Source organism: Somniosus microcephalus, chromosome 1 (genome assembly GCF_052327205.1).
Source record: "Somniosus microcephalus isolate GS21.2 chromosome 1, FLI_Smic_1.0, whole genome shotgun sequence".
In the NCBI taxonomy this organism is placed as follows: domain Eukaryota; kingdom Metazoa; phylum Chordata; class Chondrichthyes; order Squaliformes; family Somniosidae; genus Somniosus; species Somniosus microcephalus.
The window spans coordinates 231,897,928-231,925,295 of record NC_140987.1 but is presented as its reverse complement, the minus strand read 5'-3'; the positions used below and the strand labels follow the sequence as shown (position 1 = coordinate 231,925,295).

Below are 27,368 nucleotides of genomic sequence, written 5' to 3'. Positions count from 1 at the left end.
AATTCCGGACCCTCATAATATCTGGAAGGTTACAATCTAGATAAACTTATTAAAAGTGCTATCCGGAGGGCGGTAACATCTTCAGTCATTCCTTTCCTTTAGGGAGGGATAGCCTGAACCTTTAGATCCATTTAAGCATCTTATAGAATTCGGCTATCTTTAACTTTAGTTGAAGGTGAATGTCTGGGGAATATGCCTGATCTGGGGTAGCCCAAAAAGTGCTAGGACCTGTAATTATCTCTTCAGTGCAAAGCAACTAGCGCCCTGGCGCGGCGCCGCCAACACCTCCCGCAAAATTCAGCGGCAGGTTAGTGAATGGCGCTAACCATTAGCACCCCGCGGCGCTGCACCAGCGGCGATAACGTCATTGCCGTGTGCAGTGCCCCGCTCGCGCCCCGGCCGCAATCTTCGGTAGCACCCCGACTCATCGCCGGACGCTATGTTCGACCGGGCCAGGGGGGCCTACCTGTGGCCGGGGCAGCGCTATTTAAAGGTGAGGTGCTGGGCGGCCATTTATGTTGCTGGCCGCCTGCCAGCAGCTGCCTCTGCTGCAGTCCCCAGCCTCCTGACCCGCCCCCCCGTGGAGTGCCGGCTGCGTTCCATGAGCCTGGCACTTCTCTTGAGTGCCGGGCTCTTTTGCCTTCACTCCGATCCCCGTTGGCCCAGCTGGGCCCCGGGTCGCGCTGCACAAGGCCCCTTTCCTTCCAGTAGCACTATACTTCTCTCTTAGGGCACTACCACTCAATTTCGGCCGAGGGGGCACTAATTTTTCTGGGGGGCAAAGTTAGCACCCCAAAGGGGGCGCGACTCAATTTTTCCCCCTAACATTCCATTAGCCTTTTAAATTTTGTTTTACCTTTCCATGAGTTTTTCTTTCACCAAAAGTATTGATAACGATATTGAAAAGCTAAGGCTGCAATACACATCTCTAGGGGACACCACTAGTCGCATCCTGCTAACCGGAGCACATACCAATTATCCCTACTCTTTGTCTGTTACCTCCTAACCAATTTCCTACCCATGTCAATAGATTGCATCGAATTCCATGTGCTTTCATTTTTGTCAACTGAATTTTCTAACATAGCAAGCACAATCTCAAAATTTACTGATGACAGAAAAATAGGAGGTAAGACAAAGAATGAGGATGACTATAAAATATTTCAAGAAGAGATAAACATAGAAACATAGAAGATAGGAGAAGGAGTAGGCCATTTGCCCCCTCGAGCCTGCTCCGCCATTTAATGAGATCTTGACTGATCATTCAAATTCAGTACCCTGTCCCTGCTTTCTCCCCATATCCCTTGATCCCTTTAGCCTTAAGAAATATATCTAACTGCTTCTTGAATATATCTAATGAATTGGCCTCAACTGCCTTTTGTGGCAGAGAATTCAACAGGTTCACCACTCTCTGGGTGAAGAAATTCCTCCTCATCTCTGTCCTAAATGGCTTACCCCTTATCCTTAGAATGTGACCCCTAGTTCTGGACTCCCCCGCCATCAGGAACATCCTTCCTGCATCTAGTCTGTCTAGTCCTGTTAGAATTTTATAAGTTTCAATGAGATCCCCTCTCATTCTTCTAAACTCTAGTGAATATAAGCCCAATCGACCCAATCTCTCCTCATATGTCATTCCTGCCATCCCAGCTATCAGTCTGGTGAATATTCGCTGCACTCCCTCCATGGCAAGAACATCCTTCCTCAGATAAGGCGACCAAAACTGCACACAATACTCAAGGTGTGGTCTCACCAAGGCCATGTACAACTGCAGCAAGACATCCTTGCTCCTGTACTTGAATCCTCTCGCTATGAAGGCCAACATACTATTTGCCTTCTTAACCGCCTGATGCACCTGCATACTTACCTGCAGCGACTGGTGCACAAGGACACCCAGGTCTCATTGCACTTCCCCTTCTCCCAATCTATTGCCATTCAAATAATAACCTGCCTTCCTGTTTTTGCCACCAAAGTGGATAACCTCGCATTTATCCACATTATACTGCTTCTGCCATGCATCTGCCCAATCACCCAACCTGTCCAAATCATACTGGAGTTTCTCAGCATCCTCCTCACAGCACACACACCCACCCAAATTTGTGTCGTCTGCAAACTTGGAGATATTACATCTAGTTCCCTCGTCTAGATCATTAATATATATTGTGAATAACTGGGGTCCTAGCATCGATCCCTGCGGTACCCCACTAGTCACTGCCTGCCACTCGGAAAAAGACCCGTTTATTCCAAATCTTTGCTTCCTGTCTGTCAACCGTTCTCTGTCTAAGTCAGTACCTTACCACCAATCCCATGTGCTTTAACTTTACACGCTAATCTCTTATGCGGGACCTTATCGAAAGCCTTCTGAAAGTCCAAATATGCCACATCCACTGGTTCTCCCTTATCTATTCTACCAGTTACATCCTCAAAAAATTCCAGTAGATTAGTCAAGCATGATTTACCCTTTGTAAATCCATGTTGACTTTGTCCAATCCTGTCACTGTTTTCCAAGTGCTCTGCTATTACATCTTTTATAATGGACTGTAGCATTTTCCCCACTACCGATGTCAGGCTTACTGTTCTGTAATTCCCCATTTTCTCTCTATAGACAGTTTGGAAGAATGGGTAAACAAGTTACAGATGCAAGTTAACGTCAATAAATATGCTGTTATACAATTGGGGGAAAAAGCAAAGAATGGGAGTATAAACTCAATGGAAAGGCACGGAATAACTTGGAGGAACACAGAGATCGGATTTTAATATTTAATTCCCTGAAAATGCAAGTGTAGGTAGCTAAAGCCAGATGAAAAGCCAGCAGCATTTTGGTTATTATAAATAGTTCTCTAAAGAACAAAAGTAAATAAGTACAGACCCCAACACTTACAACGGATGCATTATCCCGATTTGCCCACTATATGTGGTGGACGGTAAAACCAAAAATAGAACGAAACCTACATGCTTTAAAAAAAACAGGCTTGATGTAGAATTCCTGAAATCTCCACTTAGCAACTGCCTCTGCAATATTAAGAATCTCATCACTAAGTTGATTGCACTTTAATGAGCTGCTTGAAGACCCGACTTTGCCTGAAATCAGCAGAGCTTTTTAAAATCGGTAAATACAGGCGATTGTTTAGGTGCGAATAATTTACTGAGCTGCCCAAAATAGTCGCCGTGCTTAATACATTATAAGCGACGCCTTTATAATTGACTCCAATGCTTATGGTTAGCGCCACTTGCCTGATATAGGTTGCTGCCCGTGCTAAGCATGGACGGTGTAAGTACTGGGGACAGTAATGTTAAATTTGTACAAAATATTAATTAGGCTATGGTTAGAGTATTGTGTGCATTTTTGGACACCTCATTACAGGAAAGACATTAAATCTATGGGGGAAAATTTCAGTATTGCCTCGTTTGGGGCGCCATTATCGGCCGTGCGCAAAGTTTAATGCCTGGCGCTAATTATCGCCTTCGACGGCAAACTTGGCTTTTATCGCCCCTGGAAGTGATTGGAGCGCTAAATCAGGCGCTTCACACCTGTCTTAAGGCGCAAAGACCGAGGAGCGAGGCGCTAGCTCAGAGCGCTGGTGAAGCAAGGAATGGCAAATCAAAATGAACCTGTAAAGTGCTGCTCAGTACCCAAAACTCCTTCACACAGCATTGAATCTCTCCAGAAGTCTCTCTCTCTCTCTCTCAGAATGCGTGCTGCAAAAGTGTCACCAACAGAAAAAGGCAGGAAGCGGTCGCCTTTATAAAGCACTCCCCCAGTCCCTTTCTCACTGAGAAATGCTCCCCTCAATCTGTCATTGCTAGTGGCAGGTGGTAAGGCAGGGGACCCCACTCAATATCCGATCTGAGGCGCTACCAGGGCGTTGCGCACTCGACTGACGTCACGATCTGCCGGCGCAGGAGATCGTGGCGGTAGTGTTTAGGGCCGCTGCAAAATGTCTAGTTAATTTCGTGAACAGCGCAAACATCGCCGCGCCCGGGCACTAGTTGCTTTGCGCCCCATTAGCGCCCTCTTAAGGCGTTAACAGGAGGCGCAAACCAACTGAATTTTTCCTCCATCGTGAGTATACAAGACCAATTCATCAAGGTTATGGCAGGGATGGAAAAATAGTTATGAGGAGAAAGTTCAGATACTTGGACTATTGCTGCTGGAACAGAGAAGGCTAAGGGGAGATCTAATAAAAGTTTTTTAAATTGGAAAAGGGTTTTAATAGAGTAAATAGGGAAAGATTGGTGAGTCAGTTACGAGTAGTCATCATTTTAAAATTGTGAGAATGAGGAGAGACATTAGAGACGTTTCTTCACACAAAGGGTTGTTGGAGCATGGAATACTTTGCCACAGGCAATGGTTGAAGCAGAGACCATTGCACCTTTTCAGGGGAAATTGGATAAATAGTTTGAAGTAGAAGAATGTACAGGACTAGACAGCGAGAGTGGGGCAGTGGGATTAGTTTTGGATTGCTCTAACATACAGCCAGCACAGATACATGCTGGGTTGTAAATTTATATGGTTCTTTCTCGTCTCTGATTGGCAGCTCCCTTGACTCAGCAACTATGCCTGGGAAATTCAGGGCACGATTTTGCCAGCCCTGGGGAAGTGGGTATGGAGGTGGTACTGCCGGGTAAATGGCAGAATTTGGGGGTGGGTGCCCAACCCACCCCGCCTCCGTGCCATCTTGCCAGGAGGCGGGTAGCCGACCCATGCCAGGTCCTGTCTCCTTGGAGGCGAGAAGGGGATTACAGCCACTTAACTGCCTGTTAACAGGTAGTTAACAGGCAGATAAGAGGGTTATCCCAATTTTCTCCACACAAGTGCGGGCTTCCCAAAGGCTGCGAACCCTGCCAGGGTCACCAAGATGAGTAGTGGGTCTGCGGGGGTCGGAGGGATGCAAAAGTTTGCTGTGAAGGTAAGTGATGTGTGCAAGTGTGGAGAGGTGAGTATGTGAGGTAAGTGGAAAGTGTTAGAAAATGTTTACTTACCTTTGTTTCTTCCTGCAGGCTTCAATCCTTGGATATGCGGAGAGTCTCGCACCTCTGCGGCAGAGATGACAGATGGCTGCTGCATTCTTCAATGCAACAACCATCTAATTTCTGCAAAGGAAAGAGGTTTGAAGAGTCTTGAATTCAAGAACTCATCAAACTACAGAGAATGTCAGTGTTTGACAGCTTAACAAGGCCAATCAAGGGAAAATAGCGTGGGTTAGCCACAAATTGATGGAGGCGAGACATCGACCCGACAAGCAGCAGTCCCGCCCCCATTGGCAAAATCACCCCCATAGTGTCTTAAAATAAGCATTGGCACATTTTCATTAACTGCAATAACATGTCAATTGTAGTCAAGTGACTTTCTAATTGACTTCACCTTTACACAATGTTATGTGAATTTTGTGCTCTTCAAGGTGAGCAGTGTTAATGCTGGGGAATAGAACACTTTCCATTGTCTGGACCAAACACTCCCTTATAAAGGTGTTAAATTGATATATATTTTTAATGTATAAAAGCAATAGATGCTCCCCCTCTCTTCCCAAACATGCACAGAATTCCACACAATATCTGCAGCGAATGGGTGCCTGCTGATTGTGCTTGCAGTGACTGATCCTTCAAGCAGTTAATTCCTGTTTGAAGCGGAGGGACGCATTCAACTGTTTCATTCATTTTAAAGACCGAGGGGTGAAATTGTTCAATACCAGTAGCACAAAACGGGCTGAGAGTGAATTGACAACCCATTTTCTAAACCGGGCGCAGTGTAAAACGGGCTGAAATGCAAAATGGGGTGCTAATTCGCTATCATCCCGTTTTGCGCTCCTGCCATTGACCAATTTCAACCTGTGATTTTCTTTAAAAATGATCAATGCAAAAACCCAATAACTAAAGACAGTGATCAAACCATAATATATATTTGTTCATGAATACACCACTTACGTGTCACAACTGTGAGCTGCAGGGCAACTATTTTTACTAATCTGTGCTTGTCCTGTATAATCATTTTTTTAAATAAATATTTTTTCCTAAAATTGGGGCATGAATGTTTTCCACTGAGGTAATGAAACAATTTAACACAAAACTGAGAGGCAGCAGCATCTGTCAAGTAATAACTGCCTCTGGGACCTGGCCAAATGATTAGTTCATAAAAGTAGCAAATCACATTTCGAAAATGGTGCAAATTAACCTGGTGCTTTCCATCAAGAATTCTGACCTGGTTCTGTTATGAACTGTTGATCCAAACTTAATTTGATCTCTCTTGGCATTTTCACATCTTAAAGCAGTCAGTGTGTTGAGTGGTACAACAGTGTAGGCTGTCAGTCAGATCCCTTGGGCTGGATTTTCCGAGTGGTGGCGGGACTGCTAGTCAGCGAGTTCTGGTATCGCTCCCGGCTCCAGCCGGTCTGCTGAAATTTTTTTTGGTTAATTGGGCTTGTTAAGCCCGCCGTGTGCATTTCCCAGCCTGATCACAAGGTGAGGGTCTGCTGAGCTGCTCGAGTTTGCAGCCGGTGTATTTAAGGGGGCCGTGTCCCCATTGGCTCTCACTTTGCTTTTGGTTCTCCTGAGTGCTGGTGCTGTCAAACATGTCTGCAGAGAGACCAAAGGCAGCTCCGTGCTTCAACGGTGACTCCCTCCATTTTCTTGTGGAGGGAGTCAGAGGACATCAGGAGGTACTATTCCCAGGGAATGGAAGAAGGAATCCTCCTCAGCAGCCTGGCTGCAAATATCTGAGGAGGTAAGTGCAAGGTGTTTGTTCAGTCGCTGTAGGAAGAGGTTCAATGATCTCCTGTGTTCTGGAAAAGTGAGTATAACAGCACACTTACCTTAATTCTGCTGTGCCTGTCATCACATCCCCATTACTCTGCATTGCCAACCCTACTCCTGCATATCCTAACTCACCCCAAAATCCCTTGCACCATCACCCATCCATCTCTCCCTATGTGCAGAATCATATCCCCATCTTACTATGCACCCCTCACACCCACCCTCAGTGTTATGTTATGACAACAACTAACAACTCACAAGGAGGAAACTTGGTATTGGCAGCCCACTCCATCATAGTCTCCCTCAAAACATCTATACTATCCACTCTTTACACTCATTTCATCACTCTCACTGAAACTCCACTTCTTTCCCTCATTGCAGGAAAAGAGAGCCCACAATAAGAGGGAGAGGGAGCGAACAAGAGGAGGACCACCATCGTTCTCACAGCTCACCCACGCTGAGGAGGCCATTCTCGACATTGTGGGAACAGTTGAAGAGCTCGAAGTGGGGGATAGAGAGAGGGGCTCAGTAGAACAACCTGGTGACAGAATAATTCTCCATCCATTTGGCATTCATGAGTGACTCATATGGGATCTGAAGTCAATAGAAATTAAATGCTCATCATGTGCACAATGGGGTGTGTCTGCAATCTACATATCACATGTCTAACTCATGTCTTTACTCTCCCACAGGACCATCAAGAGCCCCCCCTCCCCCTACTGTCCTGGAGGAAGAGCAGGAGGACTACTCGGAGGATGCTGCTGTAAAGTCTGGGTTGTGCAGTTAATTACGACGCAGACTTCAGGAGTAACATACAACAGGACTTTACTATTCGAAGGTCAGGGCGAATCTGCCCTATAAATCATGCCACAGCACTTATATACCAGTGTGGTCACCATCGGTATTACTGTATACAGAAGCCAAACAAGTAGTGCCACACCTAAAATAGTTCTCTTAAAGGTGAACGGTTACATACAATAGTCTCTTAAAGGTAGACGGTTACATACACTACAATCCTCCCTTTTTAGCTTACAACATACTATTTCTCATTAACATACATATATTCAACTTCAGGTAAACAATTTACAGATATAGTCTCTGTGGGAAACAGTTCACAGGTTCAGTCTCTGTGGGAACAGTGTATAGATTCAGTCTCTAGTCTTGACTCGGTCCGAACAACATCGCTGTGGTGTAGCCGGTTCACATTGCTAGCGTGACTCCTCCACTAGTCTTCCCCTTGACGTAACAGCTTGAACTTTCGTCCTGCTGAACCAGCAATGCTGACTTTTTTACAAACCGCTGTATTGCCTTGGTAATTTTTCTTACTTTCCAACTGATCTATCTCCCTTTGTAGGGCCCATGTGCATGATCTGGTAGGAGTGATAATGATTTTGATGGTTATCATCTTCTGCTTTTTCTTTTCTGCTTCTTGGAGACTCGCGGGGCTCCCTTATCAGCTGCCAGCTGTAGCGCCACCATCTCTCTATGTTCCTTAGACTTTAAGTGCTTCATCCTGATTTCTGCACTTTGGGAGTTTTCATCACAAGCTGGGCAGACCAGATCCTCGTAATATTCAGTGTCACTCAACAGGTCATGGTAATATTCGGTGTCGTCCTGAGCTAGTCTAGCGAGAGGGCCTGCTACTTCTTCCGTACCCAACTGGACGTTAGCCGACTGTTGTTCCCTCCCTAGACATCTTTCCTGAAGAGACTTCTTCATGCGTTCATATTCATCCCGCTCTTCCTGGGTTTCCTGCAAATCCTTCACTAATGACCTCATTTGTGATTTCAATACTTCCCCTTCCATCGGGGATTGATTGATCAGGCTATTCAATCCTTCTACTGGAGCAGCTGTTTCAACATTCTGCTGTTCACATTGACGTGATTCAGCGTACTTTTGGCATCCCTGTAAAATCTGTGTTGCAACCTCAGCTATTTCCATAACTTTTGAGAGCTCCGAACTCCTTCCCTTTGAAGATTGAAGCTCGTGTTCAGATTGTTCCCATTGTAGAGTCTTGTCCTTCAGCATATGAAGGAGTTGGCTGACCGTTAACTCTTCCACGGGAACACTGTGGGTCAGAGTCTTCTCCATTTCATCCACCTTTTCCTCCAATGCTTTCACCTTCTTTTCCTCTTGTACTTTGGCTTCCAGTGCTCGGAGAAGTTGTGCCTTGATGCTCTCTAGCTCATGTTCAGAGGCCATTCTTACAGTCTGTGTTTCTTACAGTTCCCTTTTCTTCCACTGAACGGATTCCCAGTTGAATCTGTTCTTCAAGTTGTTGAATCTCGGTCATTGCCGCCCCATATTTGTCTTGGGTTTCCTTTAATATTTTTGAGTTCTTGTACATCTTGTCTTTCAGGTTCTGCCATGTCTTTCACCTCTAATTTCTCATCTATGGATGGAACTTCTACCGATGAGTCTGTCTTGGCCTTGAGCTCATCAAGAATTTCCTGCAGCCTTTGGACTTCTTGCTCATGTTCAACCTTCAGTTGCTCATATGCTTCCACTGAAACTAGCTTTTCGGAGGTTGCCGAGTTAACCCCTTCCAGAATTGTAGCCTGGGCCTGTTCATACTGTTCTTTCAACTTCTCACACTCTGCTTGTGAGGAGTCGTAGAGAAGAACTGGAATAAAATCCTGGCTTCCTGAAGATTCCTCTTCATTTGCTTCTTCCTGCAAATATTCTAACTCCTGAACAGCATAAGGGAGATGTGATCGGTAATTGGTCACGATGGCTCTATGGTCGCTCTCTGCTTGAGCTAGCTGCTTCTGTTGTCTTTCCAGATTCTCCCATTCGGTGTCATAGAACTTTTTCATTGTTTTCATCTCTTGTACGAGACGGTAACTCAATTGTTCTAATTGTTGTTGTAATTTGAAATAAGTTTGAGTCCGAGCTCGGTGTTCTTCCGTCATGGATATGTCCGTAACTTGAACAGGCTCAGAATTTTCTGTCGAACTAGGTTGTCGTTGTTCGGTGGAGTTCTGTTCTGAAACTTTGTTCTTCTCTGGAGCATAAGCCTTTATGCATGCCTTCGTTTTTCCAACCTTCGTCGGCAAGTCCATTTCAGCCTTGTCTTTCATATTTGGGTTGGTCTTATCGTCATCTGTTTCAGAATCTGAGCTGATTGTCTGCACCGAGTCCTCACTCGTTATGGCTTTTAGATAGTGCCATTCCATGTCTATTTTCTTGATCCACTCCCGTCCTAGAAGTGGTGGTCCTCCCTCATGTAGTACGTATAAGTTCATTCCTGGGTGTTCTTTACCCCTATCTCTCACTTTGACTCTTATCTTTCCCATGGGGTATACTTTATGCCCCGTGTATGTCTGCAATACGAACTTGGTATCTCTTAAGGGTATATGTGAGAATAGCCGGTGGCAATCCCTTCGATTTATGACTGATAGAGCTGATCCAGTGTCCAACTCCATTTTCACTTGGATTCCAGCTATTTTTAGCATGACCCAGATAGTTTGTAGGTCAGCTTCCTTACTCACATTGTGAATTCTCAGACTACCCAGCTCCTGGCCATTTGGGCCTGAGTCTGAATTCTGTTCGTCTGAACTCTTCTCAGCCACCTTGTGTACCTTGTTGTACTTTTCCTGTGATGGCTTCCTTTGGTTGTTGGTCCTTTGGTTGTTGGTCTTCTTCCCTGACTGGCATACCTTAGCTATGTGACCCAGTTTGCTACATTCCTGGTTCTTAAACCAGCATTGGTTCTGGTCGTGTGTTGTCTTCCCACAACGATAGCATTTTGTTGTTGTCGAGGTAATTTGATCCACACTTAGTGCTGCTGTCTTTAGCTGCATTTCCGCAGTTCCCTTCGCTGCGGCTTCGTGCGATGCTGCAATAAGGACAGCCCTGTCAAGTGTAAGGTCATTCTCTTCGAGTAGTCGCTTTTGCGTTCCTTCCTTTGCCAACCCGCACACGAACTTGTCTCGCAATGCCTCTGTCAGATTCCCTCCAAACTGGCAGTATTTCGCTAGTCTACGCAGTTCGACCAAGTATTCTGCGTTGCTTTCGTCTTTCCGTTGCGTTCTCGCATAGAATTTGAATCGTTCCGCCAACATCAACGGTGTAGGGTTCAAGTGGTCCTTCAGGACAGCCACAATATCATCGAAAGTCTGATCCGCCGGTTTAGCTGGTGCTAGTAGATGCTTCAAGAGCCCGTATGTCTTTGCGCCCATCGAGTTCAGCAAGGTTATAGCTTTGTCATCTTCTATTTTATTGGCCTCACAATAGATCTCAATGCGTTCCACGTACGTGGCCCAGTCTTCTACTTCGGAATTAAAATTGTTGATGTTACCACGCTTAGGCATCTTCCTCTCTTTGGGAACAACACAAGTATTTCTTTAAATTATTATTTCTTTTTTTTTCCTAAGATGGCGGTTTTCCCGCGAAAATGGCAGTTTCCCGCTCTTATCTTCTCTCCCCGCCCACTTCAATGGCGGTTTCCCGCTTCTGTCTTCTTCCCCCGCCTAATGGCGGCTTCCCGCGTTTCTTCCCTGGTGGGAGGGGTACACTTTCCCCATGGGCGACGGCCGCTGGCTTTCAGATTCACAGCCTGCGTGTCGGCTTCAAGGCTTTCCCTTTTTTTTAATTTTATGGCAGGGCGACCGGCTCTGGGTACCCCGTTGACGGCAAACAGGTTCAGCCGCTGGACTGGCTCTCGCACAGTTCCCCTTGCTCGGCTCTGCCTCTCTCCCACTCGCTCGGCTCTACCGGCGCTGGTTACACCCCGTTGACGGAGGACAGTTCAGCCGCTGGACTGGCTCTCGCGCAGTCTCTCTCTTGGTTGGCTCTGCCTCTGCCTCTCCCGCTCGCTCGGACCCCAATCGCGCCTCCCAGCCCTCTCGCAGTCCGGTGCTTCTCTCCCCGGCTGCGGCTGAGTTTCTCTCTTCCCGCGCCTACGCTCCCGGTCGCAGCACTTCGTGGCTTCGGTCACCGCCCGGCTTTTCCCCCGGTCGCGGTCTCTCATGACGCCGTTGGACCCGACTTTCTGTCCGGCTCCTTTTCCCCCTCGACCGAGGTCGAGTGCCCAGCCCTTATCCTCCGGCTATTCTTTTCACTTTCCCTTACTCACAGTCACCATGGCAGAAGGGACAGTCAGTGCCTGTTGCTGATGGAAGTTTTTGTCGCTAAAGTCTTCCTCCTTTCTATTGCTGCAGCCTTGAGTTTTCTCCCAGCCGAATGACGAGGGCGGTTGCCTCTTTTCGACGCTCTTTCGTTGCTTGAAAATATTGTTGCTGCAGGGTACGATCGGACTCGTCGCCACTGTAAAGTCTGTGGGTTGTGCAGTTAATTACGACACAGACTTCAGGAGTAACATACAACAGGACTTTACTATTCGAAGGTCAGGGCGAATCTGCCCTATAAATCATGCCACAGCACTTATATACCGGTGTGGTCACCATCGGTATTACCGTATACAGAAGCCAAACAAGTAGTGCCACACCTAAAATAGTTCTCTTAAAGGTGAACGGTTACATACAATAGTCTCTTAAAGGTAGACGGTTACATACACTACAGCTGCATTCTCTGAAGGAGCAGCATCAGCAGAGATGAGGGCACCCAGCGCAGAGGCGCACACCTCGGTGGGTTGTATGCTAGATAGATTAGTGTTGTCACCTGGTGTATCACAAGTCACACATGAGCAAGAGCAGATGGTGGAGACAGGGACAGCAATGGAGAGTCCTCATCAGAGACTGCAGGGTGCTCCTAGCTCTGCTGAGCTGCATGCAGACGCTGAGCCTCGGGAGCCATCCAGGAAGAGGGCGATCCTGGAGCTTCAGGAGCAAGTTCAGGAAGCTCTGACGGGGTTTGCAACCACGGTGACTGCGAGTGTGCAGAGAATGGAAGAGTCCATCTCGAATATGAGCAATGCCATGGCGCACGCACTGGCAAAATTATGTTCTGCCATGGAAAGGATGGTAACCTCCATGGAGGACATAAATCACCAGACTCAGGAGAACATGGTAACACTTTTAAATAGATGGTCAGCTATGGAGGATAGATGGGCATCTATCGTGGAGAGGAACCAGAGGTTCACGGATGCCCCCGTTATGAGGAATGTGCAGCAAGGCGCTCTCCAGCTACTTGCTAGTAGAGAAGTGCGGGTGGCCCATGAGCGGGATGATGGTGGGAGAGGACATGCAAGTGGGGGCTCCTCTCCAAGCACTCAAACTGCCATCCCCTTGCCAACCCCTTGGTCAGAGCCCCAGATGCCTCCCCGAACAGTCATGGCTAAGTCTGCCCCTGTGCAGCTGCAGGTGGAGCCGACTTTGGTGGGGCCCTCACAGGCTCCAAAACCCAGAGATGACTGCCAAAGGCATCTAAGCAGATGCAGCAGGGAAGTGAGCAGGCTGCCTCTACATCCATGAAGCCACAGGGGTAGCACTATGTAGAAGCACGGGTAAGAGGAAGCTGCCACATAAATAGTCACAATGCTCTGCTAGAAATCAATGTTAAGTTTCTGTTCTTTTATTCTGTTGTAATAAATTAATGCTCTGTGACTGTTTGAATTTGTTGCCATATGTGTCGTCACAATTTGAAGTGGCACAGTGAAGGGTGAGGGTGCTATTTATGTCCAGCAATGGTGGTGACAGTGCAAGGAATGCACAGATCATTGTAGAGATACTCTATGTTGTTGAAGTGTGGTCATGGCAACCTTCATGTGAATCTGGCAGCCACATGTCTGTGCTGCATAAATGTAGGTGAATCTGGCATTGATCAGGCCATCCCTGGCATCATGGGCAGCAATGTGTTCGCGTGCTGGTTGCAATGGGTCAGCCGCCTCCTCCAAGTGTTCCTCATTCTGCTCCTCTTCCTCTGCCTCCTCCTTCTCCTTTGAAGAGGCTGTGCACTCTGTGCTTTGATCCTCATGCAGCGCTAATCCTCACTGTTGTGCAGGGCACAGCAGACATCGATGATTCTCGAGACTCTGGCTGGTGCGTTCTGCAGGGCTCCACCAGATCTGTCCAGGCATCTGAAGCACTTTTTGAGCAACCCTATCGTTTGCTCTTTGAAAGTACTGGTGGAAATATGGCTTTGATTGTAACACTCCTCAGACTCGTTTGATGGCCTCCTAAACTATGTCATTAGGCATGTCTTCAGCCCTTGTCTTCAAGGAGCCAGCCAGAAAGTTTGTTTGATGGAGCGACGAGCTGAGGGACAGTGTATTCACGCAGGATGTAAGAGTCATGGCAGCTGGCAGGGAACTTGGCGCACACATGCATGATGCTCTTCCTTTAGTTGCACACCAGCTGCAGGTTAAGGGAGTGAAAGCCCTTGCGGTTCACAAGTACTGCTGGGTCATTATGGGGTGCCCTGATGGTCACATGGGTGCCGTCGATGATGCCCTGCACCTATGGGAAGCCAGCCAGATTGACAAAGCCTAGTGCCCATGCGGTAGCGCTTGCCTCATCAGTGGAAAAGTGGATGTAATTGGCGAACTTGGCAAAGAGGGCATCGGTAACCCATGTGATGCATCTGTGGGTGGCCGACTGTAAGATGCTGCTAATGTCTGCTGCTGATCCCTGGATGGACCCTGACGGAAAGAAGTTGAGGGCAGTGGTGACTTTGACAGCCACTGGTAAGGGGTGTCCACCTGCTCCTCTGAGCTGCAGGTCTTGATCGAGCATTGCACAAATCTCTGCGACTACCTCTTGCAAAAGTCTCAGCCTCAAGGGGATGGCAGTTTGAGCACTTGGAGAGGAGCTCCCACTTGCATATCCCCTCCCACCATCATCCCACTGCTGAGTCATGTTGAGGAAGCTCATCCTCTGCCTGTAAACCCTGTGTCTGGGGTATCTCCTGCGGCGAGGTGCAGCCCTGCACTGATGGCCTCTGTCCTGTGCAGCATCAGATTGTTGAGGAGAAGGTGAGTGATGCAACTTGGTGCTGCTGGTTCTGCTGGTACTGCGGCTGATGCTCTTCAAATTCTAAGGACCAGGATGAGAGAGTATAAAGCGTTCCCATTCTGCTGTTATATATGGCAGTTGAGGATGAGATGTTATAAGCATTCAGTCAATGGGGAGCGGGGTTCTTCCAAGGAGGTGACAGTGCATATAGAGTTAACACCACACACTTACAGCCTCAAGACAGATCAAATGTGTGTTCCAAATCCTGAAATCAGCAACGTCTGACATTTCAAAGTGAACAGGTGTGAGAGTTCAGCTTTTATACTGCAGTTGCAGCTGTGAACTAATCAGCTCATTGGTACTCCCAGCATACTCACCTGACGTGGTCTCCGAACATCGTGAAACCATTGAAAATGTGCGAAAATAGGAAAAGGCTGTCAAAATAGCAGTTAACAAGCACTTAAGTATTTTAAATCCCTCACCCACCGCTTGGTGTTGGGTCTGTTCTGAAATCGCAGACCCGACACTTTGGAAACTCACACGGAGGCAGGATCACGGCAGGTTTGCAACCCGCTGGCAATCATTTCAAATTTAACAGCTGACCCGCCTCCGAACTCACCTTCTGAGCGCCAGAAAAATCACGGCCAAGGTATGTTGTTTTATATGGAGAATTGGGGGAAGGAACTTGAACCAGTCCATTTATACAAGCTTGAGCTGAATCTTATTCTCAGGTAAACGTTATAAAAGTGTATGATCTGGGCTTCCCTCTGTGCTCAGGTAGATCAGAAAAGCTTGTGCAGAGATAGCTGATCATGACCAGGTTGGCAGAAAATTTCCAAAAATTGGCCTCGGCACCTTTGGCTTAGGGAGGGGAAAACCAGCTAGCCTGACTGTTATCCAAGCCATGTTGGAAAGTGCTTGTGTGTCAGCATCAGTTGGAGATAAGTTTGGGCTTGGTTGTGATGCTTCACATAGTGAAATAATTTGTCAGCGCACATTGTCAAGGCTCATATGAAGAATGACCATTTGGGCTCAGCAATGAAGGAAGCTTACCTCAGGAGAGGAGGAAGGAAGGAGAGAAATCTGTGAGAAAAAAGGAGGGGAGGGGTAAACCACAGATGATAGATAGGAATTCAGGCTAATTTAGACTTCTGTTTTAAACTCATTTATTTTTTTATTTGACATAAATAAAAATTGACTTTGTCTGGCACTGTGGTGGGTTATCTGATTCCTGTAGTATTGTGAGAAAATAGCAGGCAGCCTTGCAAAAGTGCTAAGGTTTATGTGTGCATGTCAAGATGGCAAAAACAGTTCTCCATTCTCCTTAGTACAAGTGAAATCACTTCATAAGTTTATTGAGCATTTTTAACTAGGGTAAGAATTTTGGTTAAAAACCATTACCATTATGACTTGCATATGGATTAGATGAATAGATTTCCAGTACCGTGCCACCTTCCCCAGCACCAGGCATCAGTGGGACATATCACTATCACCAGACTATTTCCCTTTCCCTATCCCTCCATCTAAACTACTTTTGTAGTTAATGGATGGATGAGCCCATATACACAGAGATCATATGTAATTCCTGATGAATTCAGAGAGCCAATTTACATACCAAGAGTGTATTGCTGTGCTCATTACATTCTAACTGAAGCCTGCAGTTGTCAATCCTCTTGTGTGGTCCCTGCTATCAAGTACATGCTACAAAAATGGACTAAAAACACAATAAAACTCTCACATAAAATTCAACTCATATTATTAAAACACGATACCAGTGAGTTATTTCGAGGCTTGAACTAACCTTGGTGGGTAGATGACTGTTATAAATCAGACAAAATTCACTATTCCACAACTCGGTCCTTAATTACTTTACTGTCTTATGCTCACTGCCAAGTTCTTGCCATTCTCTGTAAAATAACTTTTTAAGGACAAGGGGAGCATCTAACCTTATTAGTATGCTGACATACACAACTGTCCAACCTCAATGAATGGACTTGCAATTACTGTGTGATTTGCACTGGGTCATAACTCAACAAAGTGTGTAAACTTTACACAACTTACTAAAAACAGGCTTTAAATATGGGCAGTAGGAGACTCCTACCTCCAGATAACCTCTGTTGCTCAACTAACTCGCTGCACATCTATAAAGTGGCAGAGAGCTTGTAAATTAGTAATACAAGGAAGTAGAGGCTGAATATAGTTTTGGAACTGGAATGGATTAAAGTTGGGTTACTTCAGGTCTGTCCTTAAAATGTGAATAATCACTTTGTAAGAAATGATGAAGCTGCTTTGCATAAGTTTCACGACAAGGGCGTCAAGAAGCAGAGAAATTCGAGAAAGGCTAGTTACTCGACGCACATCTATAAAGTGATGAACCAGGTTGACCTGGACACCACCATTTCCTACAAGGCCGTTAATATCATGAAGATGTGACATATTTTGTGCTGACGAGGTGAATGACTAAAGCTTTAAGAACAGAAGTATAAGTCTGGAGACTGCCATTCGTGGGTAAAATGTGGGCTACTAGAACATCATGGGTGAGGCTTCCTATCCAGCCCATTACAACAAGTGTTCAGCTCCAGAGAGATCCAGAGCAGCGTGCTCCCCCCCCCCCTCCACCCCCCGCTGCCTGGCGAGCTGGTCAAGCACACTACGTTGGGACAAAGGCTGTGGCTCCAAGTAAAATTCAAACATGTTTCTTGCCATGAAGCAGTAAATGGCCCTATTAGTCGTACGCCATTCCCTCACAACCGGGCACTAGTCAGGCGCAGCACACCCAAAGTGCACTGTGTAGGGGTTCGCAAAATCCCCTAAACCTCTGAAGATCGGAAACTATTGGTCCACATTGTGGACGAAGAATTATGTGATTTTGAATTGCCTCTGGGTTGGACAATTGTGTGATGTTTTAAAACATACCCAGAATCATGAAAGGCTGCATTGGGCAGAGCAGCACTTGGGCAACATCAGGATCCAAGACAGCACATTTTATTAAAAATGTTACCTCTGAGTTTCGAACTGTGTATATTTCAAAGAGGCTTGAAAATGGCCATCAGAAAGCATAGCCAAAAGACAAAAGCAGCTCGCAGCTCGTGGATGTCTGTGTAAGTGGGAGGATCAAGCAGTGGCAGTCAGACCTGCCAATCAAAGGGAGTTTCCCTTCTCAGAAGCAATCGATGTTTGTTTATTGACTTAAGGAATTATCCACTTGAGCAGTAACCGCAGAACAATCGGTTTCTGTTTACACAGAAATCCAAACCCATTCAAAGCCCTGATACACATTCAGACACAACGAAACTCCGGAAAAAAGACTTTGGAAAGAACAGTTGGGAATGTATGGGTTTTTGAATCGCCCATTATTCCCTTTTGTTTTAGCCCAGGTGAACTCCGGATGTGGGTGGGTACACTTTGGCCCCAGAAGATAGACAAATCCAAACCACTCCAACCACTTTGAATCAGCCAATCACAGCCTTTCTCTTGTGTATTCGGACTTTGGGTGCAAATTTTGCACACGGACCTTTTCAGCGCCAAACAGCAAGAGTTGGCAAGATATAAAGATAGCTCTGGAGAAGCTATCTCTCTCTTACTTCGCTGGACCCCAGGTGAGCAGGTTTCTGACTCCTCAGCAAGGCAACCTAGTAAGGAGTTAGGGGGTGGTAATTTAGGGGAAATTGCTAAGATTGTTTAATTAACATTGTAGGCATTTATCCCTTGTTTTTGCCATCTGCCTTCCCCTGTTAAGCAATTTACTGTAATTACTGTGTTTGTGTGGTATAGTTTAAAATTTGATTATAGTTTCTTTAGTTTAATAAAAGTAGACTTTCTCACATCCAGATCAGTTGTCCGTTTTTAATATATCATTAATTATAAGCCCTCCAGTCAGAACTGGAAGGTGGGGTAGCGATTCGAAACCGCTGTTTAAAATGGCTTACAGTGTAGCAGCAAAAGGCTGCCTGAACAGGTGAATTACCGTAAACCAGGTAAAAGGTTGGAATTGGTCAGAGTGCAGGCAAAGGCTGCTGACCAGGTAAATTACCGTAAACCACAGAAAAGATGCCCCCTTGCAACTGCACATGACCTGAATGCAACCAGATTTGTGGGTTCAGGCCACTTGAATGATCTCAACATGCCCCCTCCATCACAGGGGCCTTTACCCAGAACTTGGGGGTGGAAAGACAGCCATCTGACCCCAAGGGCCCAATTGGTTCTTGTTAAAAAAAGACTACTTATCTGTTTGGACTTTCTTCCCCTTGATGCCTGCTTCCCTCAGATTCTTTGATCTGAGAGCCATCCAGGTGCAAAGGTTAATGACAGTTTGTTTTGGGTTCCTTTGTCTTGACACTTTTTTTGGAAACTTCAGGAAAATGTGTTGGGTAGCCTGAGCATACTCCCATCCATCCTAATGACATACCTGTCTTTAGCATATGCCAATTACAGGGACAGTAGCTTCACACCCCACACCCCTCCCCAATTTGAGGGAAGCCCTGGAATCTCAGGGTAGTTTAAAGTGTAGAAACCCAACTTCACAGGCCTCTATCCCCTTTCCCTCTTCTTTGCACCTGGGAACTGAGTGTTCTGCAAATGCATTGGAGAGGAATATCAACAACAACAACTTTCATTTAGATAGCGCCTTTAACATACTAAAATGCCCCAAGTCGTTTCACTGGATGTTATCAGACACAATTTGACCTAGAGCCATATAAGGAAGTATTAGAACAGGTGAATAAAGTAGGTTTTAAGGAGCATCTTAAAGAAGGAGAGAGAGGTAGAGTGGCGGAGAGGCTTAGGGCCTTGGCAGCTAAAGGCACGGCTGCCAATGGAGGTGCGAAGGAAATCGGAGATGGACATGAGGCCAGAATTGAAGGAACGCAGAGTTCTCAGAGGGTTGTAGGGCTGGAGGAGGTTACAAAGATAGGGAGGGCGAGGCCATGGAGGGATTTGAACACAAGGATGAGAATTTTAAAATTGAGGCCATTATTTTTGACTGCAGTAACAGCAATCAGTGGGTGCATCTGAGATGTTCTCAAGGACTGGTCTAATGTCAACACATATTTACGTCCTCACTAGATCACATTATCATCGTACTTCAGAGGCCCAAGAAACCATTTTAAAAATGACCACAAGGAAAACTCAGTCACAGCGCAGATTAAAACATCTTTGCCTTCAAGGACCTGACTTTGAATCCAACCAGAACTCATGGGATGAAAATTTTTTCTCAGAGCTGAGCAGTCTCAAATATAAATTTTCCCTGTTTAAATTTCAGCAAAATGAATGAGGGAAAACAATAGGCAATATAAAGCATATCAAAGTGAAGTGGTTAAAGCACAGGACACTTTCCTGAATAAAAAAATAGCTTTGTACGTACCAGAAAACAGAACATGGCTGGAACAATTTGTCTATTGCCGAAGCCTGGAAAAAAATAATTAAACAGCATAATCCTTGGCATCCATCATGTAACTGTAGGCCACACAACAGAAGCAATCATGTCAATAAACTAGAAAGGACTGCTAAATGCAACACAAAACCTTCCTGCTTCTATGCATGCTAATTACTGTTAAACCCACTGTGTGGGTCTGATTCAAAATAATTCCTGATATTTTCAAACTCATCAAATACATAGCAAATGGTAATTTATTAGGAAATGTTGCATAAAGGGAGAGCAAAAACAAGACAATTAGTTAGTCAGAATTGTGAATTAATGTGAGAAGGAAGTTCAAGCTAGCTTGGGGAGATTTAAGAACTGTTAACGTTTATTTTTAAACCTTATTGCAGTTATTTGATCCAGCAACTATTAGAAGAGTGAGTTTTCTTTATCCTATCAGATTCATAAAGTTTAATTTTTTTTTTTTTTAATATCTGCTTTGGCATCAAATACTCATTTTTTTATTAAGAGACCAACTATTGTGTCTAAAATGGATCCTTTCTCTATGAAGGTGTGATGCTGGGGTTTTTTTCAGCTACATTTTCAAATGTAATTGAAGAAGTTACAGGCTTAGCCATCAAAGGGCTCGAGTGGTATATCGAGTTTGTATGTTGCTCTTTTCACCTCTGAGATCTGGGTTCAAATCCAGACAATGCTGTTAAGATAAAAGTGTTATCTTCCTGTTGTTTGTTGTATTATGAACTAACTTTGGTATGCTTAACACCTTGATTTGAGAAGTGCAGAAATCTGGCATAATTTTGGTGGAAATTTCTCAGCCACAAAGACCTCCCATCTGAAACAGGAAAGATTGTCATGATTAAATTCAAATGATGGCTGGATAACATCATGGACTCAGAAAGGACATTCTGTGACCATTGCCATCACCAACTTCCCACACCTACTAATGATACATCCAGAAACAACAGATGGTAGAACTTCAAAGGCAGGAGATCTGAATGGGATGCAAAGCAAAAAGCAACAAGCAGCTCACACCAGATTTTGTCACCAGTAACAATTTCTGCTTTCCTGCAAGTCTCATTCTTAGTTGATTCTGCAATGTCAGTGAAGGGGGTGTAGGTCAAAGATTTATTAACTTGAATTCCAACTTGGAGACAACATCCATGTGCTCTTCTTGGGTGATGGAGAGGTGAAGGTGAAAGCGGAGGAGTGGGCATCAACAGGGATGCAGGTGAAGTAACAGAATATAGGAGGAGGCTTGCTTTCAGAAATCCTTATCCTTTCCCACCCCATACTTAACAGAATGTATAGGCAAAGGATACCATTCCTGGACTAAGATGCCAAGAACCTTCTCTACAGGTTCCAGAAAACCTATGGTATGACCGTGGGGACCTCTCTTCTTCTGGACTGGGTCAGCAGAGATAGAAGTAGAGCTGTGGTATCTACCTCAATGACAGTTGAGGCTGCCGTGCAGCAAAAAGCCTTTGCACATGCAGTGACAGTAACATTGAGCTGTAGCCTGAAACTTGGCTGCATCTTTTGCAGGCACGCTGCAGTGCTGACCTACTGCGTGATGCTGTGGGCTGGCACAGAGGGAAAATCTCCTCTCAAGCAACTCATGCAGCACCACCTCCACCTCAATGGCCATCAAAGAGGATGCCAGGTGCTGAGCTGCTCAAAAGCTGCAGAGTGATGCTTGCACCTAGGGTTCCCTCTATCTTAACCATGGCCTGTCACTTCTTACTCCGCTGCTCCTTCAGTTTTGGAAAGGTTACTGATGAGTTCAGATGCATTTGAGGTTCTCCAGAAGTGTTCTGAATTCTTGTCCCTGTCTAATGACACTCCCTTTTAATTGTCCCCAGCCTTTGCCTTGCATGTACATTTTTTCTTCTACCACTAGAGTCAACCTGAGCTCATTAGGGGAATGGTAGCATAGTGGTAATGTTACTGGGCTAGTTATCCAGAGACTTGGGCTAATAATCCATGCCAATGTGAATTCAAATCCTACCACAACAGCTGGGGAATTTAAATTCAGTTAAATAAATCTGGTATCAGTAATGGTAACCGTGAAACTATTGGATTGTTATAAAAACTCATCTGGTTCACTAATATCCTTTAAGAAAGGAAATCTGCTATCCTTACCTGGTCTATATGTGACTTCAGATCCCCCAGCAATGTGATTGACTCTTAATTGCCCTCTGAAATGGCCTTGCAAGCCACTCAATTGTAACAATCTGCTACGAAACAGAATAATAAGACTTTCATCACATGGACTGCAGTGGTTCAAGAAGATGGCTCACCACCACCTCCTCAAGGGCAATTAGGGATGGGCAATGAATGCTGGCCTTGCCAGCAACACCCATTAAAAAAATGTATTTGCGCCTGAAGTTGTGAATAATTATGCAAATATGCTTAAAATGCAGAATTAAGCACTTTGAGATCAGGTAGGGTTAATGCAGTCCAAAATAAATTAGAACTGATATACACCTAAAGACAAACATCTGCATCATACTGGGACAGAATATTTGCTGTCAAAATAACAGTGCAGCTTACCATTATTTATGCGCAAATGACAGCAACTTCAGGAGAGGAGCAGATGTACAGTTAAACAGGGATATCCAAAAGTTACTGTCCGGGTTGTGCCGCTCCACCATTAGCTTTGCAGAAATGGCATCACGCTGTCTGGCTCCCCATTAAAATACATTGAAAGACGTGACGTTGTTGTATTTGCACAGTAGATATGAACTAAACTCGCCACTGTAATGATCAGTAACATGTCATTCTAGAATGGTACACTAGGTGGAGCTATATGTTGCCGTATGTAGGAGCTGTATGTATATAAGAGTGGGACTACCCATGATGCACTAGGCTACCCACAAGGCAGTAGTCAAGATGGATGCTGTACAAGTCCACATGGCATGAATAAAGTGACTAGCTAGAAGCTAGCTGTTCATAATGAAAACGACTAGTTATTAATGAACATAACATGGTACCAGAAGTGGTAAAAGCTGCTGAATATTGTGAAATGCGACATGGAGACTTTGAAGCCACCGGAGAGTTTGAAACTCATGGGGAATGTCGACTGCAATTGGCGGACTTTCAAACAACAATTCGAACTCTACATTGCTGCCATCGGATTCGGTACAAAGCCAGACGAAAGGAAAATAGCATTGCTGCTCACGGTTACAGGCCCACAGGCGATAGAGGTATTTAATACATTTGTTTTTAATCAAGAGGAGGACAGATAAAAATTGGGCGATGTGCTAAAGAAGTTTGATACACATTGTTCTCCCAAAAAGAATGAAACCTATGAGAGATACGTGTTCCGTTCACGGACACAGCAGCAAAATGAGACTCTTGATAGCTTTGTGACCGATCTGAAACTGAAAGCACAGACATGTAATTTCTCTGAGCTGAAATCATCCATGATTCGTGACCAGATTTTGTTTGGTATTCATGATAAAAAGGTCAGGGAACGTTTGTTGAGCGAAACCGAGCTAAGATTGGAGAATGCTGTGAAAATATGCCAAGCCAGTGAGCTAGCTCAAAAGCACACGAAGACTTTCAGTGAAAATAATAATAATGCAATTGTAGTAAGTGATAGTGCTGCTGTCGGTGCTGTGTCCTACAAAGGGAAGAAACATGGGTAGAACAGAAATGAAAAGCAATCGGAGGAAGGAATTTTTAATTGTAAACGCTATGGTTACAAACACCAGTCACGACAATGCCCAGCATTTGGAAAAATGTGCACAAAATGTCATGGAAAGAATCACTTTGCCAAACAATGCTTTTCTAAAGTAAAAACTAAGAAAGGGCAACGAGTTAATGTGATTGAGGACACTGATTTAAGTGAGACATTTTCTGTAGGAATGGTGTCATGTGACAATATCAAAAAGGATACAGAAAATGTGCAGCCCTCAGGAATGGACAATGCTGAACAGAAAGTTAATGCAGTAAAAGAGGACAAATGGATGATGTCACTGCAGGTAAATGGAGCATTAGTTACATTGAAACTAGACACTGGGGCAAAAGCAAACTTAATCAGTATGAGTGACATTAAAAATATGAAAGAAAAGCCCAAAATAAAGAAAAAGCCAGTACGACTGAAGAACTATAATGGACAGAAAATAGATAGCTTAGGTGTATGCAGACTTAAAGTGACAGTCAAAGACAAAGTGCATCATCTCATGTTTTCTGTTGTGGCTAAAGGACTTGATTCACTACTAGGTGACAAAGCTTGTGAGGACTTGGAACTGGTAAAGAGAGTGCACCGTATAAACTGTGCCATAAGCAGACCAGATGACTCGCTGGATTCTGTAGTGAGTAATTTCCAGTATGTGTTCAAAGGATTTGGAGTTCTACCATTCACTTACAAGATCCAGCTAAAGGAGGATGCTCAGCCAGTGGTACATGCTCCACGAAGAGTTCCAGCACCCCTGCGTGACCGGCTCAAGAATGAACTGGACAGAATTACCATACTAGGAGTCATCAGGAAAGTCGAAGAGCCAACAGACTGGGTTAACTCCATGGTATGTGTAAAGAAAAAGAACAATGATCTAAGAATATGCATGGATCCAAAGGACTTAAATGCAAACATAAAATGTGAACACTACCAGATTCCCAAGTGAGAAGAAATCACCAGTGAAATGTCAGGTGCCAGATACTTCACAAAGCTTGATGCCTCACAAGGATTTTGGCAACTAAAACTGGATGAAGAGAGCACCAAATACTGTACCTTCAACACACCATTTGGCAGGTATTGTTTCCTCAGAATGCTTTTCGGGATAATATCTGCATCTGAAATCTTTCATAGAGCGATGGAACACATAATTGAAGGTCTGGAAGGAGTTCGGGTCTATGTTGATGACATCATCATCTGGGGCTCCACACTGAAAGGACACAATGAGAGACTGACTAAAGTGCTACAGAGCATACAACGGAATGGACTGAAGCTCAACAAAGCCAAGTGTCAGTTTGGTGTCCAGGAAGTCACTTTCCTAGGAGATAATCTATCTGGTAAAGGAATAGAGCCAGATATGGAAAAAGTAAACACCATACTCAAAATGCCCCGACCCACTGACAAAAAAGGAGTGCTACGCATCATGGGGATGATAAACTTCATTGGAAAGTTCATTCCTAACTTGTCAGCCAAGCCAGCCTGTCTACGAGACCTGCTAAATAAAACAAATGAGTTCGCATGGACAGAAAGACATGAACAAGAGTGGATGAACCTCAAAACAGTGCTGACAACCACACCTGTACTCACCTTCTTTGACCCAACAAAGAGAATCAAAGTGTCAACGGATGCATCAAAAGATGGCCTAGGTGCAGTCTTGCTACAAGCAGAGGGTGAAGATTGGAAGCCTTTTGCCTATGCCTCCAGTTCTATGACTGATTCTGAGTGTTGATATGCCCAGATTGAAAAGGAATGTCTAGGCTTGGTAGTTGGACTAGAAAAGTTCCATGGCTACATATATGGACTTCCCACCTTCACAGTTGAGACAGACCACAGCCCACTGGTTGCCATCATTAAAAAAAATCTGAATGAGATGTCTCCAAGGATTCAACGACTCATGATGAAGCTGCAATGATATGACTTTGAACTGGTCTATACACCAGGCAAATACATAGTGCTAGCAGATGCACTATCCCGAGCACCCACAATGAGTCATGTGAGCTCTGCTGAGGAAGACGTGGATGTTCATGTGAATATGGTCACTGCTGAGCTGCCCGTGTCAGACACAAAATCAAAGCAAATAGCAGAAGAAACAGTAAAAGATACAGTGTTACAAACAGTAATAGAGAACATTCACAATGGTTGGCCAAAAGGTTCCTGTCCAAAGTATTTTCACATCAAGTCAGAGTTGAGTGTCGCAAGTGGACTATTTCTAAAACAGAACAGAATAGTCATTCCACAGGCTCTACATCGAGACATGCTCAAAAGGATTCATGAGGGACACCTCAGAATTGAAAAATGCAAAAGGAGAGCAAGAGACACTGTTTATTGGCCTGGCATAAATAAGGACATTGAGAACATGATAGGCAAATGTGAGACATGTCAGAAACACCAAAACACACAAGCAAAGGAACCAATGATAGTAGCTGACATACCAACAGCACCATGGCAAAAGGTTGGTATGGACCTTTTTCATTTAAATGGTAAAGACTATCTAATAGTGATTGACTACTATTCTAACTATCCTGAGATGGCACTGCTCTCAAGCACCACAGCAAGCAGTGTGATAATGCATGTGAAATCCATCTTCGCCAGACATGGAATTCCCAGGATTGCCATTAGCGACAATGGTCCATGCTTCAACTGTAAGGAGTGGCAACAGTTTGCAGCACATTATGACTTTCAACACATCACATCCAGTCCTTTGTATGCTCAGTAGAATGGTAAGGCAGAAAAAGGTGTTCAAGTTCTCAAACAGCTACTGAAGAAAGCAACAGAAAGCAAGTCTGATCCTTATCTTGCCCTGCTGAGCTACCGAGCCTCACCTTTAGACTCTGGTTCTTCACCTGCTGAACTCCTAATGGGTCGCAAGTTGTGTACCGTGCTACCCTGCTGTGCAAAAGAAAAGCAGAGTAAGGAACTGAGACAGAGACTTCAACTGTTAAAGCTGAAACAGAAATCATACTATGACAAGTCATCCAAAACTCTGAAACCATTGACAAGGGATGATGTTGTCAGGATTGAGGATCCAGGTGCATGGAACAGGCAAGCTACAGTTCTTGAGGAAGTAGGACCAAGGTCATACACTGTTACAACTGAGGAAGGACAGATTCTCAGGAGGAACCGCCGTTCCCTCCTAAAAACACAAGAAACTATCCAAGAGCAAATCGATGACAATGCCGCAACTGAATCTTGTCACTCACCACCAGAACAATCTAACACAAACACACATACAGGCACTCATGGAAACACATCAGACTTACCCGTGCTGAGAAGATCCACACGTGAAGTAAAAAAGCCTGATAGACTTAATCTTTGAGTACAAAGAAAACTATATTGAAAATATATTGACTGTTGTGAAAATGTTTATGTTTATAGAGCACTAACAAAAGTGTTACTGATATCATCTTTATCGTTTTTCTTGAAAGTTGATTGATATTGATTTTGTTTAACCTCAAAGAAAGGGGGATGTAATGACCAGTAACATGTCATTCTAGAATGGTACACTAGGTGGAGCTGTATGTAGGAGCTGTATGTATATAAGAGTGGGACTACCCATGATGCACTAGGCTACCCACAAGGCAGTAGTCAAGATGGATGCTGTACAAGTCCACATGGCATGAATAAAGTGACTATCTAGAAGCTAGCTGTTCATAATGAAAACGACTAGTTATTAATGAACATAACAGCCACAGAAAGTTAAGTCTTTTCATTTCAA

The 27,368-nt window shown here is 44.7% G+C and overlaps 1 protein-coding gene across 1 annotated transcript in view; it reads right to left on the bottom strand.

Annotated features, from left to right (window-relative positions):
• LOC147124677 (trans-2,3-enoyl-CoA reductase-like) overlaps positions 1-27,368 on the bottom strand; it is a 287,573-nt gene that overhangs the window by 29,058 nt on the left and 231,147 nt on the right. The window contains exon 8 of the mRNA XM_085991303.1: positions 19,960-20,003. Within this exon, the coding sequence (XP_085847429.1) occupies positions 19,960-20,003 (44 nt within the window). The remainder of the gene's footprint in view (positions 1-19,959; positions 20,004-27,368) is intronic.